The following is a 24,111-nucleotide window of genomic DNA, read 5'->3' on the forward strand; positions in this document are numbered from 1 at the left end:
CCTCTTTAAAAACCCGACAATATATAAACATACTTCCAAGTCCAGGCATCACAACTTAAACTCAGCTACTGGTTTTGTCATGTTCCCTCATCCATTTTGAATAACTCTGACAAAAGAATACCTAGGGAGTAGGCATGCAGCTCAGGCAAAAAAAAAAAAAAAAAAAAGGAGAAAAGCAGTGATTTCCTGCTCTCCTGCTATGGAATGCAGCATCTTGGCTCTGCAACCAACCTTTGCCCATAGCCCTGCAGAAGCAAGCAGGTAGAAGATGTCCTAGACTGAAAGTTTGCCACTCTTCCTACTGCAATAAATTTTAATTCTCAGTAGAGTCAGCAATGGCAAGAACAGCTCCAAAAGAAACTTTCATAGGGTTTGAGATGGGGTGAGGTGCCCTCTACAGGTTCTCAGTTCCCTCCACTACCTATAAGAGAAGTCTACAGTGATGAACCCAGAGGAGATGGTTATGATTAGCATTCCCTTCATCATCAGAAATTTGGATTTGCAGGGAAGTATGCAATGAGAAACCAGCAGAACCACATGTTCTTCATGGCATTGTTTAGGCAACTGCACTCCCACAGCTTCTCTGAAAAGCTCTAGACTATGATCTCTTGAAAATAAGTAATCAGTTCCACTCCTCTAGCACAGAACCGAACAATGGTGGCGATTCAAACAGGGGTGGGAAGAAACACAGGAGAACCACATAAAATAGAAATTTTAAATTTAAATTGCTCCCTTCATTTGCTGACAAATTAAAATGCAAAAAGCCTGCAGCTTGAATAACTAATGTTGAATTTAAATGTTAAGGTACAAGAGACAAGCAATTTTACAATACTTTAAATATTTCTCACCTTTATAATAAAGAGTGATACAATGAAATTGCACACAGCCAATGAGACACAACCAGTTTTGTGACAAAATTGCAAACAAAACATACAATTCTCTAGGAAAAAGAAAATATTTCCTCAGCTCCTTGGGCATAGGGCAGCAAGGAGAAAGGTAAAGTAAGCACACACAAACCCAGCATAAAGTTTTCTGGGTTCTTCTCATTTCCTGCACAAATTAGAACCCATTTTCAGGATCTCACACCAAATAAACACACTTCCTCCTTACCTCCAGAAGTAAAGCTACGAAGAGATTAACCCAGATGACAGAGGAGATCAACCACCAGGCTACAAAATAGATCTTTGCCCACCTGCAGATCAGATGAACAGACAATATATAAAGGAGGTTGTAAATAACCTCAGCCTGAAAGTGAGCAGAGCACCATGAAATCACATTTTTTTCCTTGAAATATAATGTTACTACTTTCTTAATGGAAAAGGGAGTATGGATCAAAAAATTAAAAATAAAAAATGTTTGCTTTTCATTAAGTTAGCCAAACAGACTCATTGTCCTGGGTTAACCAGCTAAGGATCACTGGAACAGCTCAACCCAGGCACCATCCAGTTCATTCAAGCATTCCCATGAAGTCAGTAAATACAAATGAAAGATATGTCCAGGGTTTTACGTCTACAAGAAATTGCTCACCCACAGAGAAAACACAGAAGCATGAGGTTTATTTCCTATATACCTGAATTGATCCAAAAGAAAGGAAAGCAGTGTAAATACTTCTTGTTCAGGTACTTTACAAGCTGGATTTATACAGGACTTCTTCAGTATGATTACTGCTACTTACGGACTTGAATATCTTGAAAACGCATCCAGAAAGACTTGCCAGTTGTTCACCACCATCACATCCCACAGGGTTACCACTGCTGCCTAAATAACGTGAGTAGAACAGAGTTTAAGCAGCTGTACCACAGATTTAAGCCTCAGAAAATGAGGAGGAAAGACAAGCAGAGAGGGGAAGAAGGAGGGATTTCATCCATGATCAGACTCACAGCGAAATCATCGAAGTTGTTGGGCCAATATTCCAGCTGTTCGTAGGTCCCACACTGCAGAGTGTCATTGTCATTTGTTGTGTTGGCAGCACTGCAAGAGAAGTACAGGCTGATGTGAACACAGCTCCCTGTGAGCTCTGCTTTAGAACTCTTCTTGGAGAAAGTTAAGAGTATCTCATACAGGCAGAAAACAAGGGAAACAGTTCAAAAAAGTATTTCAGATTAAGCGGGGTAAAATTCCAAGCTACAGATAAGCATTCCTGCAACTTCAATGCAGCAAGAAGAAACAGAAGGAGCAACAGATAATGAAGTCTCGTGATTTAACATAAAAAGTAGGGTGGCTCCAAGAATGAGAGAAAAGAAAAACCCAACAAAACCAACCACAAACAGATCAGAGGTAAAAAGCTGCAGATGCTTTTGAAAAACAGATTCTTTCTGAGCAGTGATGTTTAGAATGTTACCTGGTATTTCCCAAGGGAACAACAGCACCTTGAAATAGCATTATGCCAGTTATAGCAAATGCATAGAAAACCACCTGGAAGGAACACAACCAACCATTAGCTTTGAATATTTCTGTCACTAAATAAGAAAGCAAAATGCAATTAACACAGAATTTACATTAGTACCACAGTTAAGGTAATTGCATCAAGAATGGTGCCTGAAGCTTTTAAAGTGAAAGTACTTCTCAACTGCTCACTCTTTTTAATATTCTACTTAGCTTTAAGTTGTTAAAATGCATTAAATCATTTTATTTCATCATCTGTTTTACTTCTCCGTGTCTCAGAATGCTGATATTTAACTATAAACATTGCAGAACAGTGACTTAAAACCAAAACTCAGTACCAGTATTTACTAAGAACAACATAAATATATGAGGAGTTTTCTGCTAGATTCAATAAAAGTAGGCTTTTACTAAGTTTAACTGAAAGACAAAGCTAAGTCAGTATTTTATATTCCATCAGCAACTTCCTTAAAAAATTCTAAAAATAAAGTTTTCTATAACACAAAGGATTTGGGAACTTCTGTCTTTTAATTGTTAGAAATGCAAACCCCTTTTTAAAGAGACACCTTTCTGTCTTTAGCAGTTGCCTAAGTGATTTTGCAATTTTTATCTTAAAAAGATTGTTCTAGAAATAACCTACAGCTTTGCTCCACGGAGAAGAAGCCATTTGTCCCAGGAAACCTTGAAGCAAGCTGAGTCTTCACACAAAAAGGAAATTTTTTTTTTTTTTTTTGTATTTTGCTACAAAACAAACCCAAGAATGGGAAGTCTGGAAGGAATAGAAGAGAACTGCCCTGACCTATGAACTTTGAAAACCACTGGAGTAAGCTGAAGCTGACATTTCACAGCCTGCCAGAAGATTGGGTATCTGGCCTGGCAATAAAATTAATTTTATTCTTTGAAAAAATATATATTTAAAACACTCACTGCCTGAGAAATTAGCTAATCAGTTACATTATTTTATCAGCATGTGTGTCCCAGGCTAACTTTAGGAAAGATATTTTGCATCAGCTGGCAATGGAGTCAGATTTCACTACAGCAGAAGCTCAGTGAGAGTTTCCATGTAGCCCCAATTAAAAGCAAATTAAATCAATGGAAGTGGCAAACACTGTGGCAGACTTGTCTCATAAGTGTGACTTAAACAGCACAACAAAGTTTTTACCACCTTAGTTTTCCCCAGCCAAGATCTTTATATCAAAGTGCAACATAAACCAGTTTAAGGCTTATCCTCTACAGATAAAAGCACAGATTATTCATGACAAAAATAGATATTCTAGTACAATTGCATGCTAGGTATATAGACAGAACAACAAATCATTGGTCTTCAACCACTCAAATTAAGGGACCCTACAAAAACCCATGAACAATAGCAAAACCAAACCCACCCACGCACTTCTTTACCCTACCAGGAAGACGTGGCTGCAAAGCCAGAAACTCGAGAGTAGGGAGAATTTATGTAATGGACACCACACATTGTGATCCACCCTTTAATCACATGTTTGCTGAGTCTATGTTCTACACAGACACACCTAAAACAGGAGAGCAGAGGCTCTTAAAAAATCCTGTCCAAACATGCCATCTCAAGACCTTCTCAACCAAAAACAAGTATATAGTTGTTTTGCTATTTAATTTAACATAAGCAAATCAGGGTAAGGAAACCTGGTCTACTTTTAGCATGGATGAAATTTTATTTGAACCCACACTACCCAAGCTAAGGCAAATGCTCAAAGGAAGCTTTAATCAATCTTTTAAAGATACTCCTGCTAAACGAGGCACTGCCACTGTGTGCTTGCCACCACAAACCAGCAGTTTATTGTGGCTTTCCAAGACATGCCCTGGGGAAGAACTAGCTAGTTAAGGTGAAATGTTACTGCTCATGGTGATTGTATAAGAACCTAGTTAACTTTGTTGGTGACATACCCTTATTATACCATAACAAAGGAAATTACAGTCTTGCATCATGACTTACCACAAGGATTCCTGCAAAGGCTCTTAAGTTTTTCACCAGATCCAGCAATGTAGTAACAACCAAAGCCATGAACTGAAACAGAGCAGAATCCTGTACATATGACATCCACCACACTTCCAACCCATATCAAATTTTTACTAAAAGGACAAAGAATCACATCAAGAGAACTTGCCTGCCCCCTCCTCACCAGAGAAAACCAGCTCAAGAGACAGTGATTTTGTGAGGGGCTGTGCAAAAGTCAGGACAGTTCGAGCTGAGCCATCCCACTCACGTGCAAGAGAAGTGCAACCTACACGTTATTGTGAAAGGCTCTAACAAAATTTATAGCTTGACCAACAAAGAAATCCGTGATGTGGAGGGAAAAGCAATCACCTTCATGTTGGGGATAATCCGCAGGAACCTGAACACAATCAACATGTTCACCAGTCGCACCATATCCCACAGGGACAACAAGCCCATGAACTCAGGTCTCCTAGAACGAGGGAAGAAAGTAACAAATCAGAGAAACAGCCCAGCACAGAAAGACACAGTCTACTGGGTTACAGGAAATGTAAGTACATTGATTTACTTAGCAGGAATCTCAGCTACAGTAAACTAATAACTGATGAAGGAAGGGAACCCCTTTAGCCTGGGCTCTTAAGTGTGCTTAGAGAGCTCTTTGAAGTGCATGTTTGTGCCTTCTGCTGGGGAGGAGGCACCAAAGAGGGTCCTTTCAGAAAACAAAGTGAATCAAAAGGACTGCTAGAGGGAGATGCTTCAGGAACTCATGCAAAGATGGGCATTAATCCTTCGGGGTATGCCTGCCTGAAGAAGGGCTTTGAAAACAGCATGAAGTTAAAAGAATGTCTTGTCAACCTTCTACCTTATATGTGTATATCATGGGAAATGGGCATACACTTCAAAATTCAGCCTGAATTTTAGCTTTTACATGAGCATGCTGAATGGTTCTTGGCTGGAAAGGAGGGCAGGTGGTGGGGGAGTAAAACAGCTAATGACAAAGGACCTTGGTAACAGGGATGCTAAATCATGATTTGTACCTCCAATATATTCATCTCTAATAACAAAAGAAATTATTTAAGATAACCCTGCATAGAAGGTATATTCTAGATAACAGCAACATCATTGTCCTGCCCTGAAGGTGGTGATTGCTTGGTCTGTGGGTGTAATACCACACACATCAGGACTCAGAGTGACTCCTCTGGGTTGTAATCTGTTTGCAGTGACTGACACAAAGACCTAACAAGAATTACTAGTGCTCCAAGATGATAGAGCAACCAATTGCCTACATTTAAGAATCAAAGGACAAAATCAAACCCAAACATAATGATAATATCAATAATTAACGTCATTAGTCTGTAGCAATTACTCTTCTGGCAACCATCACTGCTGGGTGATAGGAATACAAGTAGTATTCAAACAGAAACCCTTCTAAAACCATAAGGTCTGACTTGTCTAACCCTCTTCAGAGATTCTAGTGTAAATTAAGATAACTTCTTGATGGCAACATAACAAATATCCTGAAAAATCACGGACTGACAGTGTCTTAAGCATGAGCTTGTACAAAGACACAAAGTAACAGAATGTGTCATGAATCACCCGTGAAGATTCAGGAAATCTTCCAGAATTCCTTTGCTTTCCTCTTTTCTTGTGGAGGCAGTTTTCAAATTTTAAGATGAAGTAATGATTTTTATGTTTTTTACAACAAAAAAGAAATCAGGATAGTTATCCAAAAGCTGTTTGAACATAAAATCAAAGTACAACTGCTTGCTATTCTAATATAGACAAATAGTGTAAGTCCATGGGAATTTTCTTACTACATTTTGCATCATGAAGAAAACCTCAGCCTTCAATATACATACAGGGTTAAGAGGTTTCATCAGCTGTTTGGGAGTTCATATAACTGGATTTATGGACAATCTGATACTGAAACATATTAGGTTATAGATGGTTGTGTATGCTGTACCAAATTCCCACTCCTGCACCCCTGGTAAGCACAGATCTGCCAAGATATTATTTTAGATCAGATTACAATTAAAACAAATGCATCCTTCTCAGAAGAGCCATACAGAACTCTAAAATACTAGGGAAGAAAAAAATTCTTTCACTTATCCATATTGCATGCCTCATGGGACTACAAGGGTGAGAAATTCTATCAAATTTGGTAAATTAAAGACTGGACTGACAGTCACAGCATGATGACGTGTGAGTATGACAGTGTGTGTGTATTTCCTGATCCACCCCAGGCACTGAGCAAAGTGCAGCAGGTCACAGAGGTTACTCACCAGCCAGGGTGAGGAAATCCATACACAGCAAAAGTTGCAATCTCCAGTATCTTTAGCCAGGAAAGAAAAACAAAAAAAAAAAGTCAAAACTTTATTTTGTAATTCTGATTTCCCGAAATTATGTAAGCCTCTCAACAGGAAACATTTTCAAGAGCTTTAAGCCACTAATTTGACTCACTTTAAAGCTCTGAATTGTCATATTTGCCTAGTTATTCCCCAAATCAACCAAATGTACACAGAGCATCCAATAGTGACACATAAAAGGATACACAATGAATACCACTAACCATGAATTTGACCTCATCTGCCACAGGGGCGTCAGGCTTTGACTAAATAATTATTATAATAGCCTGATAAATTTTTTTTAATTTAAAGAGAAAAGTGGTTTTAAACCATGAAACAGAATGCCTCATGCAATTATTCCAAGAGCTGAACTTTTCCAAATGAAGTTTAAAAGGCTTCTTATCAGGAAAAGCACCTTTTCCGTGGATTTAAATAAGCCTATCTTCAGAACACAGACCCTAAGAGAACCATGCACCACCACATAAACTTTCAAGCCACATAAACCCACAGCACTGGCTCGTGTTGATCAGCTCAGCAGATCAGTGTTGAAAAAAAGCAATCCCACCAGCTCTTGTAGTTCCCTAACCTCCCTAGCCAACAAATCCAAGAATATGTAAGCTAACAAAACACTTACCAGCAAAATTACAGTCAGAAGTCCATCAAATCTATTGCTTGGGTAAGACAAGTATCTTTTCAAGCCCATTGCTAAGATTTTCAGCAACATTTCCAGCAGATAGTATAGGATGAAGAAGCAGTTGATAGCCTTCACCCCCCAAAATAAAAACAACCATTAGAATTACTGACATCTCAGGGAACAGCAATAACTGCATGGAATACTGTTGCATCTTACCCCCAGGAAGAAGTCATCTCTTTCAGATGGCTGCTTATCTGCATCCATCACCAAGACCACCTAAAACAAAAAATATTTTATTAGTTTACTGCTTTACTGCTACATAAAATCCATTTTAAAGCACAAGAACAGTTTTTCTTGCTTTGAACAGACCTTTTCAAGCAGTTCAAAATACATTTTTAACTGCAGGTATTTCCTCTTAAGACTTTGCATGTCTAAAGCATGCCAAAAACCCAACTGCTAGAAAAAGTAGTTATTTAAAGAGAAATTAAAGAACAAAAGCAGAAATTAAATTTGTAGCAGAGAAAAACCGAAAAACAATCACAAAAAGAAAAAAAAAAACCACTGCCCCACAACAAAAAAACCTTTACTTACACAAATAGAAATAATGTTTGCAAGGGCTACCACATTCCCCAAGTAGCCAAAGTAGGGATGGCCAAAGGCAAACTGCATTTTCTGCATAAAATGGGATTGGTACTCTGGACTGGGAGGGTGCTGAAAAGAACACAAAGGATTTGCTGAGTCATAAAGCATAAGCATTTTAACAATAATAAAATAATTTAAAAAACGTTCCCCATCTCAGATTTAAAAAACCCCAGACATTTTCAAAGCAAAACTTCAGGGCCACAGGCTAATTTTGACACTGCATCTGGAAAATGTTTTCCAGCTGTGGCTATTAGCAGCAAGAGACCATTCCTGATTATGGCACAACACAAGGTAATGGCAGAGAAGGGAGATAATTCAACCTCTCTCCAATGCCCCAAGCAGATAAATTAACATGAAGCTATTAATGGTATACCTCCCTTCCCCATTTCTCAACATTTAATTCAGAAGTCTTAATTACATGCAAACATAGAAGAGAACATTTCCTAGCCCTCAAATAGTTCAGTGTTTTGTTTTTCCTTTCTCTCTCCAAGAGAAAGAAAAAACTGCTTTCTGCCCATCTTCACCTGAACACTGAGAGAGAATCCACATTTTGCTCTTCCTTCAGGGACTGGAGGAAAAAGACTGAGCTATTTTGCCTGACCAACTCAGCATTGAAAACGATGAAAGAACAAGCAAAGATGCATTTTGTACATTTAACACCACCTGGTAATCCGAAACTAGTGCTGTAAAAGCCCCCAGAGCAATTTTGTTTGTGGCTATAAAAGCAGCTCATGAAAAGCTCAAAATCAATGCCATGTGATCACACCTTGTGTTCACGTGTTCCAAAGTTTGTTTATACACTGTATACAAGAGTACTCTCACTTATTATTGCACAAGACCAGGCAACTTCTGATGCTTTATAAATGATGGTCACATACATACTTGCTTAATGGCATCTTTGTCTAGTTCTTCAAAGAACTTCTGGAACTGGGCAGCTGACAGCTGGTCACAGGAGCACATTTTGAGCGACTTCACATGAAAGAGAAACATTCAGCTTAACATCTGCAATAGGTACATCTGCAAAGTTTGCTAAAACCCCTCAGACTACATTGGAAATCTAGGAATAAAGATGTAATTCAAGCTGTTAGAGTAAGGTTCAGTATTGCTCTGCTTTAACACAACACTGCCACATGACTGGAGGACGTGTCTGGCTGTTGGAGTGAAAGCTCCTCTGGACTCAGGCCCAGAGGGAAGCCAAAGCACAGGGGTTGAATTAAAACCTTTGGACAAGCTGAGATACATGAAGCCACACCAAAGTGAAATAGAAATATAGATTTTTAAACTTTCAGTAGAAATATATGCTAAGTGCCTTAAACATTAAAAAGCTGTAGCAGAGACCTTAAACACAGTTCTTGCTGCAGCAGTGTTACCTTTTCACAGAATTCTTTACTTCAGACAAAATATAGATAGAATTACACTGTTCACATTTTTTAGATAGAGTGTTCACATAAACAAGAAGAACTGATAGAAACTGTACATGCAAATCTGTGTAATACCTAGGTAGCACTTGTGTAAGACTTACGACTCTTAGAATTAGACCAGGATAGGTTAAGAAAAGGAAAACTAGAATCGTGTGTTAATCTTATTGGCCAATTAACAAATATAATCCACACTCCTGTGAGAAAAAATATAGAGTGTATAGAGTATATAGAGCATACAGAAGAAGCTGTTCTTGCCTGCTGTTGCTGCTGCTGTTTGGTCTTACCATGTAACCCCCCTCGAACTCTGCCTTCAAGAAAGCTATGAGACCACAAAATAAAGAACTCAGCAGAACAGCAGCCTCCTCTGCTCTGTTACCCTGGTCTGAGAAGGAAGGGTACCCCATCAAAAGCTCAACATCTGCCCTTTTCTATTTTCCCTCTCTGGGATCACATATTCTTTTGGCAAACTTAAATCTTCAGTCCCATACAGTAGTGCCCCTATTCTGTTATGATCCAAGGAATGCTGCAACAGAGGGCAGATCTCTGGATTTGCTAGTTAGGATTGACAGTCACCAACGTAAAGGCTAAGAAAATCCAGTTCTTACTCTCATGATGGCTTGCTTGCAGCGAGAATCCATCTCAGCTTTCTGAAGCACCTGTAATAAGGCCCCAACGCTGACACAGGACCTATTTAAAAGAAAACAGAATGGCAAAATGAGCAGTTCCCAAGTGCGTTTCTGCCCTTTTCTTCTTTTGAAAAGCAGATAAAATTACAAGTAGGAAAAAAAGGAAACAGACTCCATAAGAGTCCCAAACAGTGAACATCCAATTAAAGAAAAAATAAATAAATTAGATGAGCAACAAACTGCCACTTTCAAGAATGGATCCTAAGTAAATATATTAAAACAAGATGATCAAAAATCTACCCTGTTTTTTTGTTAGATTATCTACTGTTTCAAGACTCTTCACTTACTGTTGTGCACTAGCAGGAGTCTCTTTCAGGGAAGACAGCACCTCAAACGCAGCCCGGATTCCCAGCCGCCTCCTGAAGAGGGAGGACTGAACTGATTTCTGAGCAGTAAAAACACCACAGAGGAAACAATTTACTCACACTTCAGGCACTACTGTGTCCTATGGCCAGATAACATACTGATCCTCGGGCACACATCCCAGATTTGTGATTAGAGATCAGAACAGGAGACTGCCCTAGGCCTCACTCCCTCCAAGAACTCCGTGTACAAGGAGGACGGAAGCAAGTTAGCAAACAAGTCCCTGGAATTCAAGTAAACATCCAGGTTATGGTTTATTTTCAATTATGGAGTGCATAGGCATATGCCTGTTCCAGAGACACTGGCAACAGCAAAGCTCAAGCATTTACAGAAATTCACACTACTGTGCAGGGAGGGGATTAGAGAACTTGTCCAGCTCCAGCTTCTTGCCTAAAAGCACAAATCCAGAGCCATGGTTTTTCATGCATTTTTTTATTACAGTAATCACTTTCAAACTCAGTTACTTTATCAGCAGTCAGATTATGCCATGCTGTCATGTGACAAAGCAGAAAATTGAGAAAGAAGGGATGAAACAGAGGATGAGGAAAGGATTACCAAAAATCCTCTCTGCACCCATTCTGTTTACACAACCCTCTGTCACAAGAGGGTGGGGGCCATTCCTTCTGTGTAATATTGCCTTGGGCTCATTGTCCAACAAACTTCACCTTCTCTCTCAAACTCTACTGGAGAAGCTACTGGGCCAGTCTGGGTAAAGCCTTGAGTAACCTGGTGCAGTGAGAGGTGTCCCTGCCCATGGCAGGGGGGTTGGGACTGAACGATCTTTAAGGTCCCTTCCAACTCCTTAATATTCTATGATCTGCAACAACAGCTATTTAAACAGCACAGCAGATTTCCTTCTTTCCTTCCCAGAGACCAAGTTTAAGTTACTCATGTCCTTGTTCAGTCATACAACAGTTTCTTTTTTTTTTTTTCCCCCCGTAATAGTCAAAACTGCAGATCCACAGCACACATGGAAGCATGCAAGCAGGTCGTTTTGTCACAGAAGGGGATCAAGCTGTAACAGCACATAAAGGGAAAAGTACCTGCATCAAAGAACATTTAGTACCTTAAAACTGTATCTGCAACCAGAATGGGAGGGCTGCTTTAATAAACAGATGAAAATACTTCAAAGGTTCAAGGTTACAGCAGAACACAGAAATCAGGAATGCTTTACTCACCAGAAGGTACCCTCGAAACTGGTTGTATATTATTGCTGTAAGCAAATTCATCAAAAACAAGTTGCCTATTGAAGAAAAAGAGGCAGTAAAATTTATTGAAAAATATCTGTTTATCTGTTGAAAGAAGTTTCAATGTATGCATTAAACCAGATAGAAAACCAACCCTTTTTAAGTTTTACCATGTTTGATTTCCAAAATGTTTTTAATGTTTGAATACACTGTAATGCATCCATTCCCCTGTGCCATGTTATCAAAAATCTCCAAACCATAAGTCCCTTCCATGAAAATGATCTTACAGACACTACACAATCATTGGAAGAAACACAAAAACAGAGAAAATTCATGACTAAACTTTCCTAGGAAAATAAAACACTGTACATTGCTGAAGACAAGAGGTAACTTACCTAATACAGTGAAGAGGATGAAGAAGATTGAATATGCTCGATTCTTAGAATATGCAGGTATCATCACTGTATCAAATTTAACAAAAACAGGAAATAATACTTTAATGTTTGAGATGCACATTGGAGACCTCAATGAACTTGTGGCAATTGGTAAAAGCTCTCATACAGCTGGACTTTAGAGTGGCATATATAATTACACCCCAGAAAGGCAAGAATCAAGTCACTAAAGGCATGAAAAACCTTTACACAACCTTCCTCTGGCTGTACTAAGAACTACCAGCTGAAAAAATGGTTACAGTAGGCTGAACAGAGTGATCTTCCTCTGTTGTTCTTCAAAAGGAGAGGCAAGAGGTATTTCAGAAAGACTGCTCACCATCAGGATTATTTGCAGTAGTCAGCAAGACCAGCAGTGACGTCAGGGATTCCGGCAAATTCCGGAAATACACCACCCATTCCTTATCCTGCTGGTTATCCTAGGCAAAGAGATTGTCATTGTTAAGAGAAATACCAAGTAATCACTGTCTTACCAAGGAAGGGGGAAAAAAATTTCAATTTTTTAAAAAAAATTAACATCAGTCAACAATCAATTTCTTACACACATAATCAAATCCACCCCGTGGAAAAAGCAAAAGCCAAACATAAAAATTAAGAGAATGTGTATGAATACAGAGCAATCACGTCACTTATTAATAGCAATTAAAAAACACAAGGAAGAACAGGAAGCTCCACATGGAAGTTGTGCCTAGTTAGTACGTCAGACCCAGGAAGAACAATCACATCATAAACTCACAGTACAGTGAGTACTGAAGCAAGCCTGAATTGATAGAAAAAACATCACCTCTTAGTCTGCAAGAGATACTGAGATACTGCAGATAAAAGGACTCCCTGAATATGATTTTTAAAAAAATAAACAGAAAAACCAAAGAAACAAACCAGCTTCCTCACTAATGAAGAGGGGCCTCAATAACCACAAAAGATCCTGCCTATAAACTCCTCTCAAACACCTGCAGCTCTACCACCATACTCAGAGTGTCTCTCACTACCCCTTTGACTTCCAAATAGAAAACTTAACATCCTCTGAATTAGTTTTTTGTTACTAAAGTTACAGAAGTTACCACCACTACCCAAAACAGGGGTTTTCCCTTCCTCCTGCTATCCCCTGAGATATGTAACTAACTGTAACTAACATTTATGCACAGCACAGGAATTGCTGGGCAGGTAGGAAAAAGGCAACTGTTCTGTTTTGAAAAGAATGAAGATTTAAAATGCTGTGTTCAGTATCAATGAAAACATCACATAAAGCTTCAACATCGTGGGGAAAGGAAATTAGGAAAAAAAGATCAGTGCCACAGCACCCAAAAATATATTTGCAATTACTTTGGCAACTAAGGTCATCAAAATTATTCTGTGGCTCAGTGGAAACATCAAATCATCTGCAAAAGGCTCAGATAGTGTCAGAACCTTCATCAAAAACACACTGGGAGGCTGATCTTGGATCCTCCACAAATGTTTTTTTCCCTGAGGTCAAGAAGAGACGGGTAAAAAAGATGCAGAGTGCAAACAAAAGAAACATGAGTCAGGCAGCACAGGACAAGCAGCTTTTGAATCTGCTGCAATGACTGGAATATGTAACCCTAGAGGACATACACAAGACAAAGCAAAAATGCAGAGTCATGGATTTCATTAATAAACCTACTTTTAGAACTTGCCTGCAGTATTTTGCCGTGTTAGACAAAATTAATTTGTATGGAAGTCAGAGCAGCACACTGAAATAGGAAAGTCCACTCTCTAATTTGTTATTTTTTACCTCAATGTACACAAAAGTGACTGGTTTAGGTATACAAGTTATAAATATACATCTGCTGGGGAAGCTCATAACTGAAATTAGATGTGACAAATAGAGATAATACAAAGGAAGGCAACTAAACAAAGTGGGAAAACAGAGCTCTGCTTCTAATTCCAGAGATTCTGTAACATGGGAATTCAGGGAATTTGCTGATCATAAGGAAGACTAGAAGAAGGCCCAAGTGCAAATTACAGTGGAAACGAAGGTGCAAAACTGAGATTAAGGACAGGACCAAAATTACTGGGAGAAGTATGGAAGAAATTTTTGTGTTCACAGTAATATATTTATGGAAGGCCTTAAAAAGTAAGAACAAAAAAATACCCCAAATAATCTGAGTGTGATAAATTAAGATACAGGAAGCTTAGAAGAGAAGGAAGATACCAAGATTACTGGCACACAAAAATTATTTTAAGCACAAAATTTCAAATTTGCTTTTCAAAAGCAGGAAGAGAAAAACGAGAGGAAAACCCAAAGAGATCAGAAACCAAAACTAATACAGGCAAAAACCTACCAGGGCATGACCAGGGATACCAGTATTGAAAGGTGAGAAAACACAGAAGAAACTAAAGTTAGCAAAAAGCTAGATAGGGAGAAGAAAAAAAAAAGAAATGAGTGATAATATAAATGAAAAAGCGACGAGAGCTTTGGAGACAGAACAGCACAGAGAGTTTCAACAGAAGCAGAGAAAGCAACTCAAAGGATCAAACCAGGTAAATGCATAAGGAAGTCCCCAGCATGCATGAATACTGTGCACATGTTAGAACTCTCCAAATGGACTTCAAACTCATCTCAGCAAGTCTGACAAGGTAACACGACCTTTTCAGAGGAAATGAGTTTCACTAGTTTGACTGTAAAACTAGGCAAGAAGCAGCTGTGCAAGTACAGATAAAAGGCACCCAGATCTACCAAAGCAGCAATAGAATTGATTACCTTTGTTCGAGCAAAGAGCAGCATGGCAAACATGGTAAAGAGAGACAAATGAACAGCCAGCAGTAGAACAACACTGTTGGAGAGAAAATATATCACAGGTTAATAGTAACTTTATCTTATTCTTAATATCCCCTGCTGAAAATGCAAAATGATGCCAGATGAAGAGAACCAGGGGTATTTTTAAGAAGTTATATGGAGATAACAGGAGGAGATGTGAGTTTCGATTCAAAATAAAAATAACACTTGTGTGCCTCAGTTCTTCCCTTACAAGAGGGCTTACAAGAGCAGAATTAAAACCTCCCACTCGACTAGGACTAAAAAAACCTATGTCACATACACAGTCATGTCACAGTCTAGAGATCCTTTACAGACTAAAGGGAATCAAAAAGTTACCACAGCCTCCACCCACTGTGACCTGATCTCACTGAGCACTTAGGTACCCCATCCAGAAGGAAGCTGCTCAGATGCCCCACACCAGAACACAGACAATAACCTGCCTGCTGTGAAAGGATGTTTCCTGTGCCATTACCCACCTCGCCATTTCAGGCAACGTGCTGTTGATACTTTTTAACGTTTTCTTCATCATAGAAGAATTCTGGAGAAGAAAGAAGGGGCGAAGGATTCTTCTTATTCTCACACTCTGCAAAAACCAACGGATCAGACATTGAGCTCCCACAAGACTGGCAGCACAAATACTTTTAATGCAAGTTTGTCAAAAAGCACTGGCACACATTGACAAAGTCAACAGTGTAATAGGAAAAGAAGTGAGCTCTGCTCTTCTGAGCTCACAAAACACCAAAAGCGATTCCACACCTCATTAAAATGATGAGAGATTGCTTTAAAAACACACATTGACATTTCAATAGTCTCATCAGGCCACTAATTAGAAACAATCTAAGTTTATTGCTCACCAGACATAACAATCTGGCAAGAGATGCTATTTTTGTATTTTCTGCCAAGGTCCATCTCAAGAAAGGGATTAACAGAGAGCTACTTTCCATAAAAACAAATAACACATTCTAAAAATAAGTGCTTGACTTCAATTTTCAGGCTGTTTGTTTTATAACCAAAGGGCCTGCTTATTACTTAGCAACTTCTGTCTCTGACAAGACTCCAACTGCAATTGCTTCTTTTCCCCACAACACTACAGCAAATAATCTGTTTGATTCTTGCAGTCAAGACATTTGCAAGCCTTCAAGTTATTCCTGTTACTTATATGCTACTTCAAGTGTTTCAGCATCCTGCATTTCAGGACCAGTCTTCTGTGGGCTACACTTAGCAGCAAAGAAACATAAAAATCCCTTTCTTTATTGCTATTGTCTTGTTCATCCATCCCAGCAGTTCAACCGCTCCTTCTGCCACCGCTTTGTGCGGGAGGCTCCTGTTCAAACTACCTTGTTCACTACCACACCTCAAGATTTTACAACATTTTAAGATCATCTCTTTCTCATTCATTTCCCAGCATTTTTACCACATTAGAATTTTCTTAACAAGGTTGCAAGTGCACAACAACTAATTTAATGTAAATCTATGGCAAACAAAACCAACTAGGAGAGTGCATTATCACATCAAGGAGGGCATGTCTAGAACCATTTCACAAATCTGATGTGCCTCTCAGGACACAACTGTTTTGAACACAGCACAGCTTCAGGTTAGAAAGCAGCTGTTAAACTACATAATTAACTTTTTCTTATACAGCACTACAGAGGCTCTGCCATTCAGTCAAGTTAAGAATATAATTCTCCAACTGCACAACAAAATTGGTGCCAGGCAATGAGTTTTCCCTGCACTCTTTGACTGCTGAGACTAAAGCAATGAGTGCTATTTAATTTCACCAACAAACACAAAATTTACATTAAGAATCAAGCAGAATTCTTTGCTAAGCTACCTTACATCAAACTTTTTCTGTGTTTCAGTGCATTATCCAGCTATCAAAGACCAAAGTGAACCATCTCACCCTCCTCTTTTAATTCTCCAATACACCACATACACCCTGCTGACTCTCCCTTTGCGGGTTCTTCTCCTCTGCCACTCTCCACAATTAAGCTGCTGATTATTTCTGCAGAAAGCAGTTCTTACCTCTTTGCAGAAAAAACTCAGTGACACAATCCAATCAGTAAGGGAAACAATTAATGTCAGTATATAAGCCATTAGCCATTTATTTTTCCAAAATTCTTTCCATCCAATTAAATAACTCTGGACAAGGAAAAGAAAAGAACAACCAAAATTTACTTTAATAATAAAATCAAATCCCCTAATAAGTCAGCACCACTTGTTTTTCCCAAGTATTTGTAATTTCACATCACTGCTCTTAGAAAGCTCTCCAAAATCCAAACAAAAATACATTATTGAGAGATTTTTTTCTACAAAAAACTAAACAAAGGTCAGTAAAAGTGAGAGGTGCACGTAGGCCACAAGAGAGAAATCCTCTGAACACAAGAAAAATCACCACTTAATAAACGTAAAAAGGGATTTTCCAGAAATAAGTATCCCAAGAAAGGTCAGTTTCTGACTACTTTTATTTTGTATAAATGAACTGACACATATTTATTATATACCCTAATTTTATAGCCTAATACAAGCAGCTAAGCCAAAATAATTGCACTCTTAGCAAAATTTATTTCACTTATTCCAGACAATTAGGAAAATTACGTTAAAAAAAGGGAATAAATGCCTTAATTTAATAAATATACACTTGCTAATTTCTCCTGAAATGAGGCTCTAATAAAGCAAGGCAATTTCATCCGGCAAACACAAGATTTGAAAAACAATTCTACCACACACCTACTGTTCCATTCAATACCAGATGAAGGAGATGCTCACCTTCACAGATACATCAACCACGAAGACAAGGAAGCAGAGCAGCTCAATGCTCTCCGTGAGGCCACAGGGAGGATTCCAGGCAGGAAGGCGGTACCGGACATCCGACGTGACGGTGAGCGAGGAAGGTTCTTCAATGAAAGCCAAAGCCAAGATTACAGTAATGGTTAAGCTCAAAATCCTGTTTGAAGAGAGATGAAATTAAAAATAAAACCAACAAAACCATAAAAAAAAGAACAAAAAAAACCCCAAAACAAACCCCAAAAAACAGCCACAAAATGAGTCAAAAGAGTAACAAAATACTTCCAGTAAAGCAGTTTTTTTTGAAGTAAACCAAGCTTTATGATACCATACTTCACTCAAATGGGTTAGACCACAAGGCAGCACTTGCCTAGCATGTTGTTGCCCACATTGGTGATGTAACTGCTGACCACCAAATAACCTGAGGTGGCGTCCTTTTGAAACTTAGAGCAGCAAACAGTCTCGCTGTTAGCCAACATGTTTAGAAATAGACACTTTGAAAACTCTAAATGCACAGTGCTGTAAATCACGCCAATTAGTCCACTCATGCAACAGCCCTGTGGCTGTTCCAAAGAGCCATCTACGTCATCACACTTCAATAGAACTTGCTGCTTTCCACTTCCATCATGTTCACATGTGGTCAATCCCCTTGCTTCCCACGGTAAGCTCTTATAAAGATAAAAGCACAATTATCAAATAAGCAAGAAAGATGAAGAGTAATTTTTTTAAAAAGACTAACTTCTAAACAAAAAAGCAAAGAGAATAACCAAGTTCTTACCACTGGCAAGTCCTGGAATAGTACCATCGATAAAGCCACAGGGATTTGGAGTCCACACGGTGATTTATAGATCGATACTGAAGGCAGGAAGCAAAAAGGCTAATTTAAACGTTACATCCAGTCTGTCTCAAAGACAAAGATCAAGTTACCAAAGCAAAGCAAATCAGTACATGTTATTAAAGTATCAGGTCACCCATGACCACAGAGCTACTCTACATGTGTGAAAAGGGAAAGGTTTTAAACAAGTTCTCCTATCTAAGGACCATACAGCTGCTCAGATAATTAAACTGTGTGGCAGTCATCTGAAGCAAGCTCTGTCATCATTTCAAATGACAGCATTTGTAATATCTCAGTGACTATTCTATGTACTCGACAAAATGGTCCACCCACTTAATTCCCCTCTCCAACATTCATTCCACTCACAGATCTCGTTTTGTCTTTCTCTTCCAACAAGCCATAAGATGCAAACAAATTAATTCTGAATAGAAGAGACCTCAACCTATGTCTTTGAATAAAACGTGCTTTAAGATCAGGAAGTGTGATTCTTCAGGAATCCACAAAATCTGCTCCACCCCTCCTCTGCAACAGCTGCTGGGCTGCTCTTACTCTGCCACCACTGAGAAGTAGCTGCTTCCACACCTTAGATACATCTGACTCCCAGAAATCTCCCAACCAAAAGCCATCTAAAGGCAGCAAGAGAGCTCAAGAACGGCCCTTCAGCGTTCCCACTGCCTGCATCTACCAGCTGGGAGATAACAGGATCTAGGAACCTGCAGTAACAGCCAGTAAAGGAGAGACAAAGAGGGCACCAAGACTTCCAAAGGCACCAAGTTCAGCTGAAGCTGAAGGGTTCCAGCTTCACACTTGAAGCCAGCCTTAAACTCTTGAGCTTTTACCATCTCTTAAGATGTGCAAGTAGTGAGACTGGCAGGCAAATTACAGGGTTTGCTCAAATAGTTTCTCTTAGCAGTAGGTTAGTCACTGTCAAAACACTCACACTCAAACCAACCCAAACAAATAAACAAACAAAAAACCACCATGAAATTCACTCCACAAACCAGAATCTCTTCTGAACCCTTAAAGAGATTGCTTCACTGTGGGGAAAAATATATTTCTCCTAGGCAGAAGTTCACTGAGACTTGCATACCACAGGAATTTGAAATTCTGATTTTGCTTTGTGAATCAAGATGATGGTTTACAAAGGTTTCCTGAACACAGAAAAACTTAAAAACTGGCAGTGTGTGACAAACATCCAGCACGGGAAGCATAACAGCTAAGAAAAAATTAATACTTACTTGTATTGCATCTTCAATAAATACTATGGCTTGATTTATATAAAGGTCATTATCAGCTCCAGCACCTATGAAGTTAAAAAGAAATAAGAATCACTTGCTGTGTTTTGGACAAATAAACTTTGGATAAAACAGCTTATCAGTTAACAGAAGGTGCACAGTCACGGCTCTCATGACAAAGGGCACTGTACACACACAAAAGAAAGAGAGTTCCTGCCACATTTGCTCTGTTAGCAGCACTGTGCATTACGTTAAATAAGTAATAATAATGCCAAACACATCATGCATCTTTCTGTGTCTTGTTAAAAGGTTCTCTTTTAGGTTTAAGTAGCCAGACTACACTGATAGTTAAGTAACACAAAACTACACAGAGACAAGTCCTAACAGGCAAAATAATGGAATTTAAATTATTCTGTGAAAGAGTGTACAGTCAAGTGAAGCCAGAAAAATCAGGCACTACTACTATAGCAATTTTTATTTTTGTTTAATAAAGATACTGTGGTTTAAAATGATCTTGTTCCTCCAAAACCAACAGGAATCTCCAGTCATATGAGAACTAAATTAAGTGGTTTTTTAATTTGTTCTGAGAGTTACTATTACCATAGCAAACAGATCAGAGCTCAAGACACAGCAAGGGATGAAAGAACACAGATTGAAATAAAATACCACTAAATTAGTTACTATGACACTTTTCAAAACCCAGCATTAAGAAGTCTATGTGAAGATAGACACATGAAAAATAAAGGGCAGCCACTTGCATTTACTTGAAGTAAGACCTTTCAGGAAATAACCTGGCAATTGAGCCAAAAAGAGAAACAAAGGCAGTTAAGGTCAAAATAAGGAAGAAAAAAAAAAAAGAGATACAAAAAGAGATTTAAAAACTGAGGGGGACCCAAGATATGAAAAATATATGCTACTGTAACCTTCCCACAGAGGGGAAGAGTCCCAAGGAGCACTTCATACCATCTCCACCGAGGAGACAGCAATCACAACCCAGGATACAGCAGGAAAGAGTCCATCCCAGCAGTAGCACAGTGCTTTCCTCCAGACACCAAGCAATGCCAGCAACACCATTGATCAGAGTCACAGACAGTTTTATGTTCCACATGATTCAGTAGCATCAATCTCCTACAAAGACTGCAAACAGTTTTTAAATGTCGCCCTTTATCTGAGCATCAGCAACAACAGTTTTGTACTGATCCTGATATGAACCATGGTGCAAGAAAGACCTGAGCATAAACAGGAGACAAGCCAAGCAGTTAAGACATTATTTTTTTCATGACATCTCACACCAGTGAGATAAAAATAAAAGTTGCTTATAGGAACTATTAGTTTAAAGGACTGCAAGGACAGCAAAAGCTTTAGGTACTTGAAGCACACATCAAGCCACTGGTGTTGATGCCAAGGATTTTGGAAGGGCAGAATCTAAGCGACTGTTCAGAGTATAAAAATAAAACAGGGAAATTAGCCAAAAATGTTTACTTTAGCAATTTCTCCATGCATTCTACCACGGATATCCAATTTATTCTGCAAATCTTAGTCACAGCAAGTGACACTTAGTCACAAGTGATGATTAAAGCACTGCTTGGTTTGGGCAGGATCCACCCGAGACCCCGCTGCACTTCTGGCACTGCACAAAAGAGCAACAAAAAGCGAAGGTTCTCTTAGGTGATGCGATACCCTGCAAAGAGAGAACCTGAGGTCTCCAAAGGATTCCATCCTGGGGGAATTGAGATGTCAGACCTACGACAGCCACCGGGTTCGAGAAAAACTTGTCCGCACTTTAGAGAAAAACCCTAAAATTACATAAGGAACTAAGGACGCCTGGGGCTGCAGCAGCAGCGCAAGGCTCGCACCTGAGCCCAGCGATAGCGGCTCCCTCAGAGCCGTCCCCGCCAGAGCTGCCGAGAGCAGCCCGGGCGGGGCAGCCGAGCCCCGCCGAGCACCGAGAGCAGCCCGGGGGGCTCCCTGCCCCTCCCTCTCCCGGGAGCGCCCCAGCTCTGCGGGGAAGGCGAGAGCTCCGCCCGCTCCAGCGCCCCGGGCACTCACCGTCCTCGGCGGCCGAGCGGGCACCGCCGCGCTCCCGCCACAGCCCCCGGCCCGCCCGCCAGCGCCGCGGGGGCAGCAGCGGCTCCGCCTCAGCACCGGCCTCCATCGGCACCACCGACCGCGCTCCCGCCGCGCCGCCGCCGGGCTGCGATGGGGCAGGACGGGGTAGGAGGGGAGGGGACCGGGGGCGGGACGGGAGCGGGGCTCGGCCCGCCCCGGGCGGCTCCGCCCGCCGCATGTGACCGGCTGCGGGGGAGGGCGGGACCCGCGGCCCCACCGGGCTCCTCCCGCCGCGGCCGCGGGGCCCGGCGCTGCCCCCGGGGCGCCATTGCCCGCCCGCCCCTCTCGGGCTGGGGTGCTGAAGCAGGCGGGGTGTGATGAGAGACGCATGGTAATGTGGGGTAGAAAAGAGTTGGGTTTTCACCTGAACTTCCGAGGGGGGAGTCCCAGCGACATTTATGGTTTAAAAATATATATCCCTGACGAGGAGTTGCAGCTTTTTTGCTTCACGGCAGCTGCAGGCTCCTGGCTGGGTGCCTGAGGGCAGCTGCGGGGCCGTGAGGGTAGAAATTACCGCTTCCCGCATGTATCACAGTCCTAAATAACCACTGACATCCCTGGTCGCAGAAAGTACTTAATTTGTATTTAATCACCCGGGCATTCCATAAGCAACTGTGAACTTCACTCATGTTGCTTTTACTGTTAAAAGATGCTTCACTTGTGCTACTTGCCCGCTTTTCTCATGGTCCCCTTCACACGCCCTTCCACTGCTCAGTTTCATAAAGCTACAATTTCAAAAGAGGCATCAGGAAAATTTAACAATGTTTTTCTGCCACATACTGGGATCTATGGCAGCATAATGATGAACACAAGAGTGTATCAATCCCTCATTTTAGTATTCCAACCTGGGAAGTAAAAGTAGACCCATCCTTCACTCTTTAATTGAAGGTTACACATCATTTATCAAAGTGGGTGCTCTTTACTTCAGTGAATATTTTACACATTTACTAGTCAAGACTATTACAAGGTAACTCTTAAGTGCAAGAACTAGTTGAATTGCAAATAAAATCACGGTCAGGGAGCAATGTTCACTGTGGACAGTGATGTTGACACAGGGCAGCTCTCTTTTAGGGAGCTGGTGGTATGTAGGGATAACAACAACAGGCTCATAGTCATGATGTGTCACAAATTCAGCCAAACGACAAAAAAGTGACTGGTCTCTATGGGCCACCTTTATTTAACTCAGGAACATGCATAGTTTTATGTTTCATAAATAGCAATGGGGTAGCTTTTGCCTTCAGCTGCACCGCTGATGGGTCAAAAATGAGTTTTACACTGACTTTCAAATAAGTCAGGGCAATATCCAGCTGAAGATTAAAAAAAACAAAAACTCTTTGATGTTATCTTTACTGTAATAGTTGTGCAGTTGGTTGACCTGGGCTGCTCCATCACTCCCCTCCTCAGCTGGACATGGAGAGAAAATATGAGTTAAGGGCAAGGAGAGGTCACTCACCAAATATCATCACAGGCAAAACAGAACTGACATAGCAAAATTATTTGAATTCATTACCAATCATATCAGAAAAGGATAAAGAGAAATAAAGCAAATTCTAAAAATACCTCAGCGCTCCCTCCTTCCCGGGCTTAAATTTATTCCTGATTCTCTAACCCTCTCCCTGGCATAGCGAGACAGGGAGCGGGGTTATGGTCAGTTCACGTTGTTTCTGCCACTGCTTCCTCCTCAGGGCAACAAGTCCTTCCCCTCCCACACAGAACTGTCCCCCACAAACTTTTCCAACACGAGTCCTTCCCACAGGCTGCAGTTCTTCAGGAAGAGCCTGTTCTACTGTGGGTTCCCCGCAGTGCCACAAGTCCTACCAGGCAACCTGTTCCAGCATGGGCTCCTCTCTCCACGGGTCTGCAGGTCCCTGCCAGGACCCTGCTCCATATGGGCTTCCCACAGGTTCACAGACTCCTTTGAGCATCTACCTGCCCTGCAGTGGGCTCCTCCATGGGCTGCAGGTGGACCTGTGCATCCCTGTGGCCCTCCATGTGCTGCAGGGACACAGCTGCCTCACCACGGGCTGCAGGGGAATCTCAGCTCCAGCACCTGGAGCAGCTCCTGCTCCTCCTTCTTCACTGACCTGGGTGTCTGCAGGGCTGTTCCCCTCACATATTCTCACCCTGCTCTTCTCTGGCTGCAATTACTTCTGCACAATACCATATTCTCCTTCTTAAATCTGTTATCAGAGGCATTACTCCCATCACTGGTCGGCTTGGCCTTGGCCAGCGGTGGCTCCATCCTGGAGCCAGCTGGGATTGGCTCTGCTGGACACAGAGGAAGCTTCCAG

General features: G+C 40.7%; 1 protein-coding gene across 7 annotated transcripts in view; it reads right to left on the reverse strand.

Moving 5' to 3' along the window:
- Positions 1–21,910, reverse strand: part of TPCN2 (two pore segment channel 2) — a 59,036-nt gene extending 37,126 nt beyond the window's left edge. For 6 of the 7 annotated variants that reach the window (XM_069016421.1, XM_069016423.1, XM_069016420.1 and 3 more), the window contains exons 1-23: positions 21,761–21,910; positions 19,715–19,779; positions 18,420–18,496; positions 17,624–17,801; positions 16,880–16,996; positions 15,334–15,440; positions 14,801–14,873; positions 12,398–12,497; positions 12,025–12,090; positions 11,621–11,685; positions 10,367–10,464; positions 9,999–10,080; positions 8,855–8,941; positions 7,922–8,041; positions 7,547–7,606; positions 7,331–7,459; positions 6,634–6,683; positions 4,724–4,823; positions 4,352–4,423; positions 2,342–2,415; positions 1,881–1,971; positions 1,676–1,758; positions 1,111–1,192 (exon numbers count right to left, since the gene is read on the reverse strand). In XM_069016421.1, the coding sequence (XP_068872522.1) occupies positions 1,111–1,192; positions 1,676–1,758; positions 1,881–1,971; positions 2,342–2,415; positions 4,352–4,423; positions 4,724–4,823; positions 6,634–6,683; positions 7,331–7,459; positions 7,547–7,606; positions 7,922–8,041; positions 8,855–8,941; positions 9,999–10,080; positions 10,367–10,464; positions 11,621–11,685; positions 12,025–12,090; positions 12,398–12,497; positions 14,801–14,873; positions 15,334–15,440; positions 16,880–16,996; positions 17,624–17,801; positions 18,420–18,496; positions 19,715–19,779; positions 21,761–21,866 (2,082 nt within the window). In that variant the 5' untranslated portion in view covers positions 21,867–21,910. Of the gene's footprint in view, positions 1–1,110; positions 1,193–1,675; positions 1,759–1,880; positions 1,972–2,341; positions 2,416–4,351; positions 4,424–4,723; positions 4,824–6,633; positions 6,684–7,330; positions 7,460–7,546; positions 7,607–7,921; positions 8,042–8,854; positions 8,942–9,998; positions 10,081–10,366; positions 10,465–11,620; positions 11,686–12,024; positions 12,091–12,397; positions 12,498–14,800; positions 14,874–15,333; positions 15,441–16,879; positions 16,997–17,623; positions 17,802–18,419; positions 18,519–19,714; positions 19,780–21,760 lie in introns of those variants that run through there. The other variant, XM_069016425.1, reaches the window with a different exon arrangement.
- Between the last annotated feature and the right edge of the window lie 2,201 nt (positions 21,911–24,111).

Source organism: Aphelocoma coerulescens, chromosome 5 (assembly GCF_041296385.1).
Source record: "Aphelocoma coerulescens isolate FSJ_1873_10779 chromosome 5, UR_Acoe_1.0, whole genome shotgun sequence".
NCBI classification, from domain to species: Eukaryota; Metazoa; Chordata; class Aves; order Passeriformes; family Corvidae; genus Aphelocoma; species Aphelocoma coerulescens.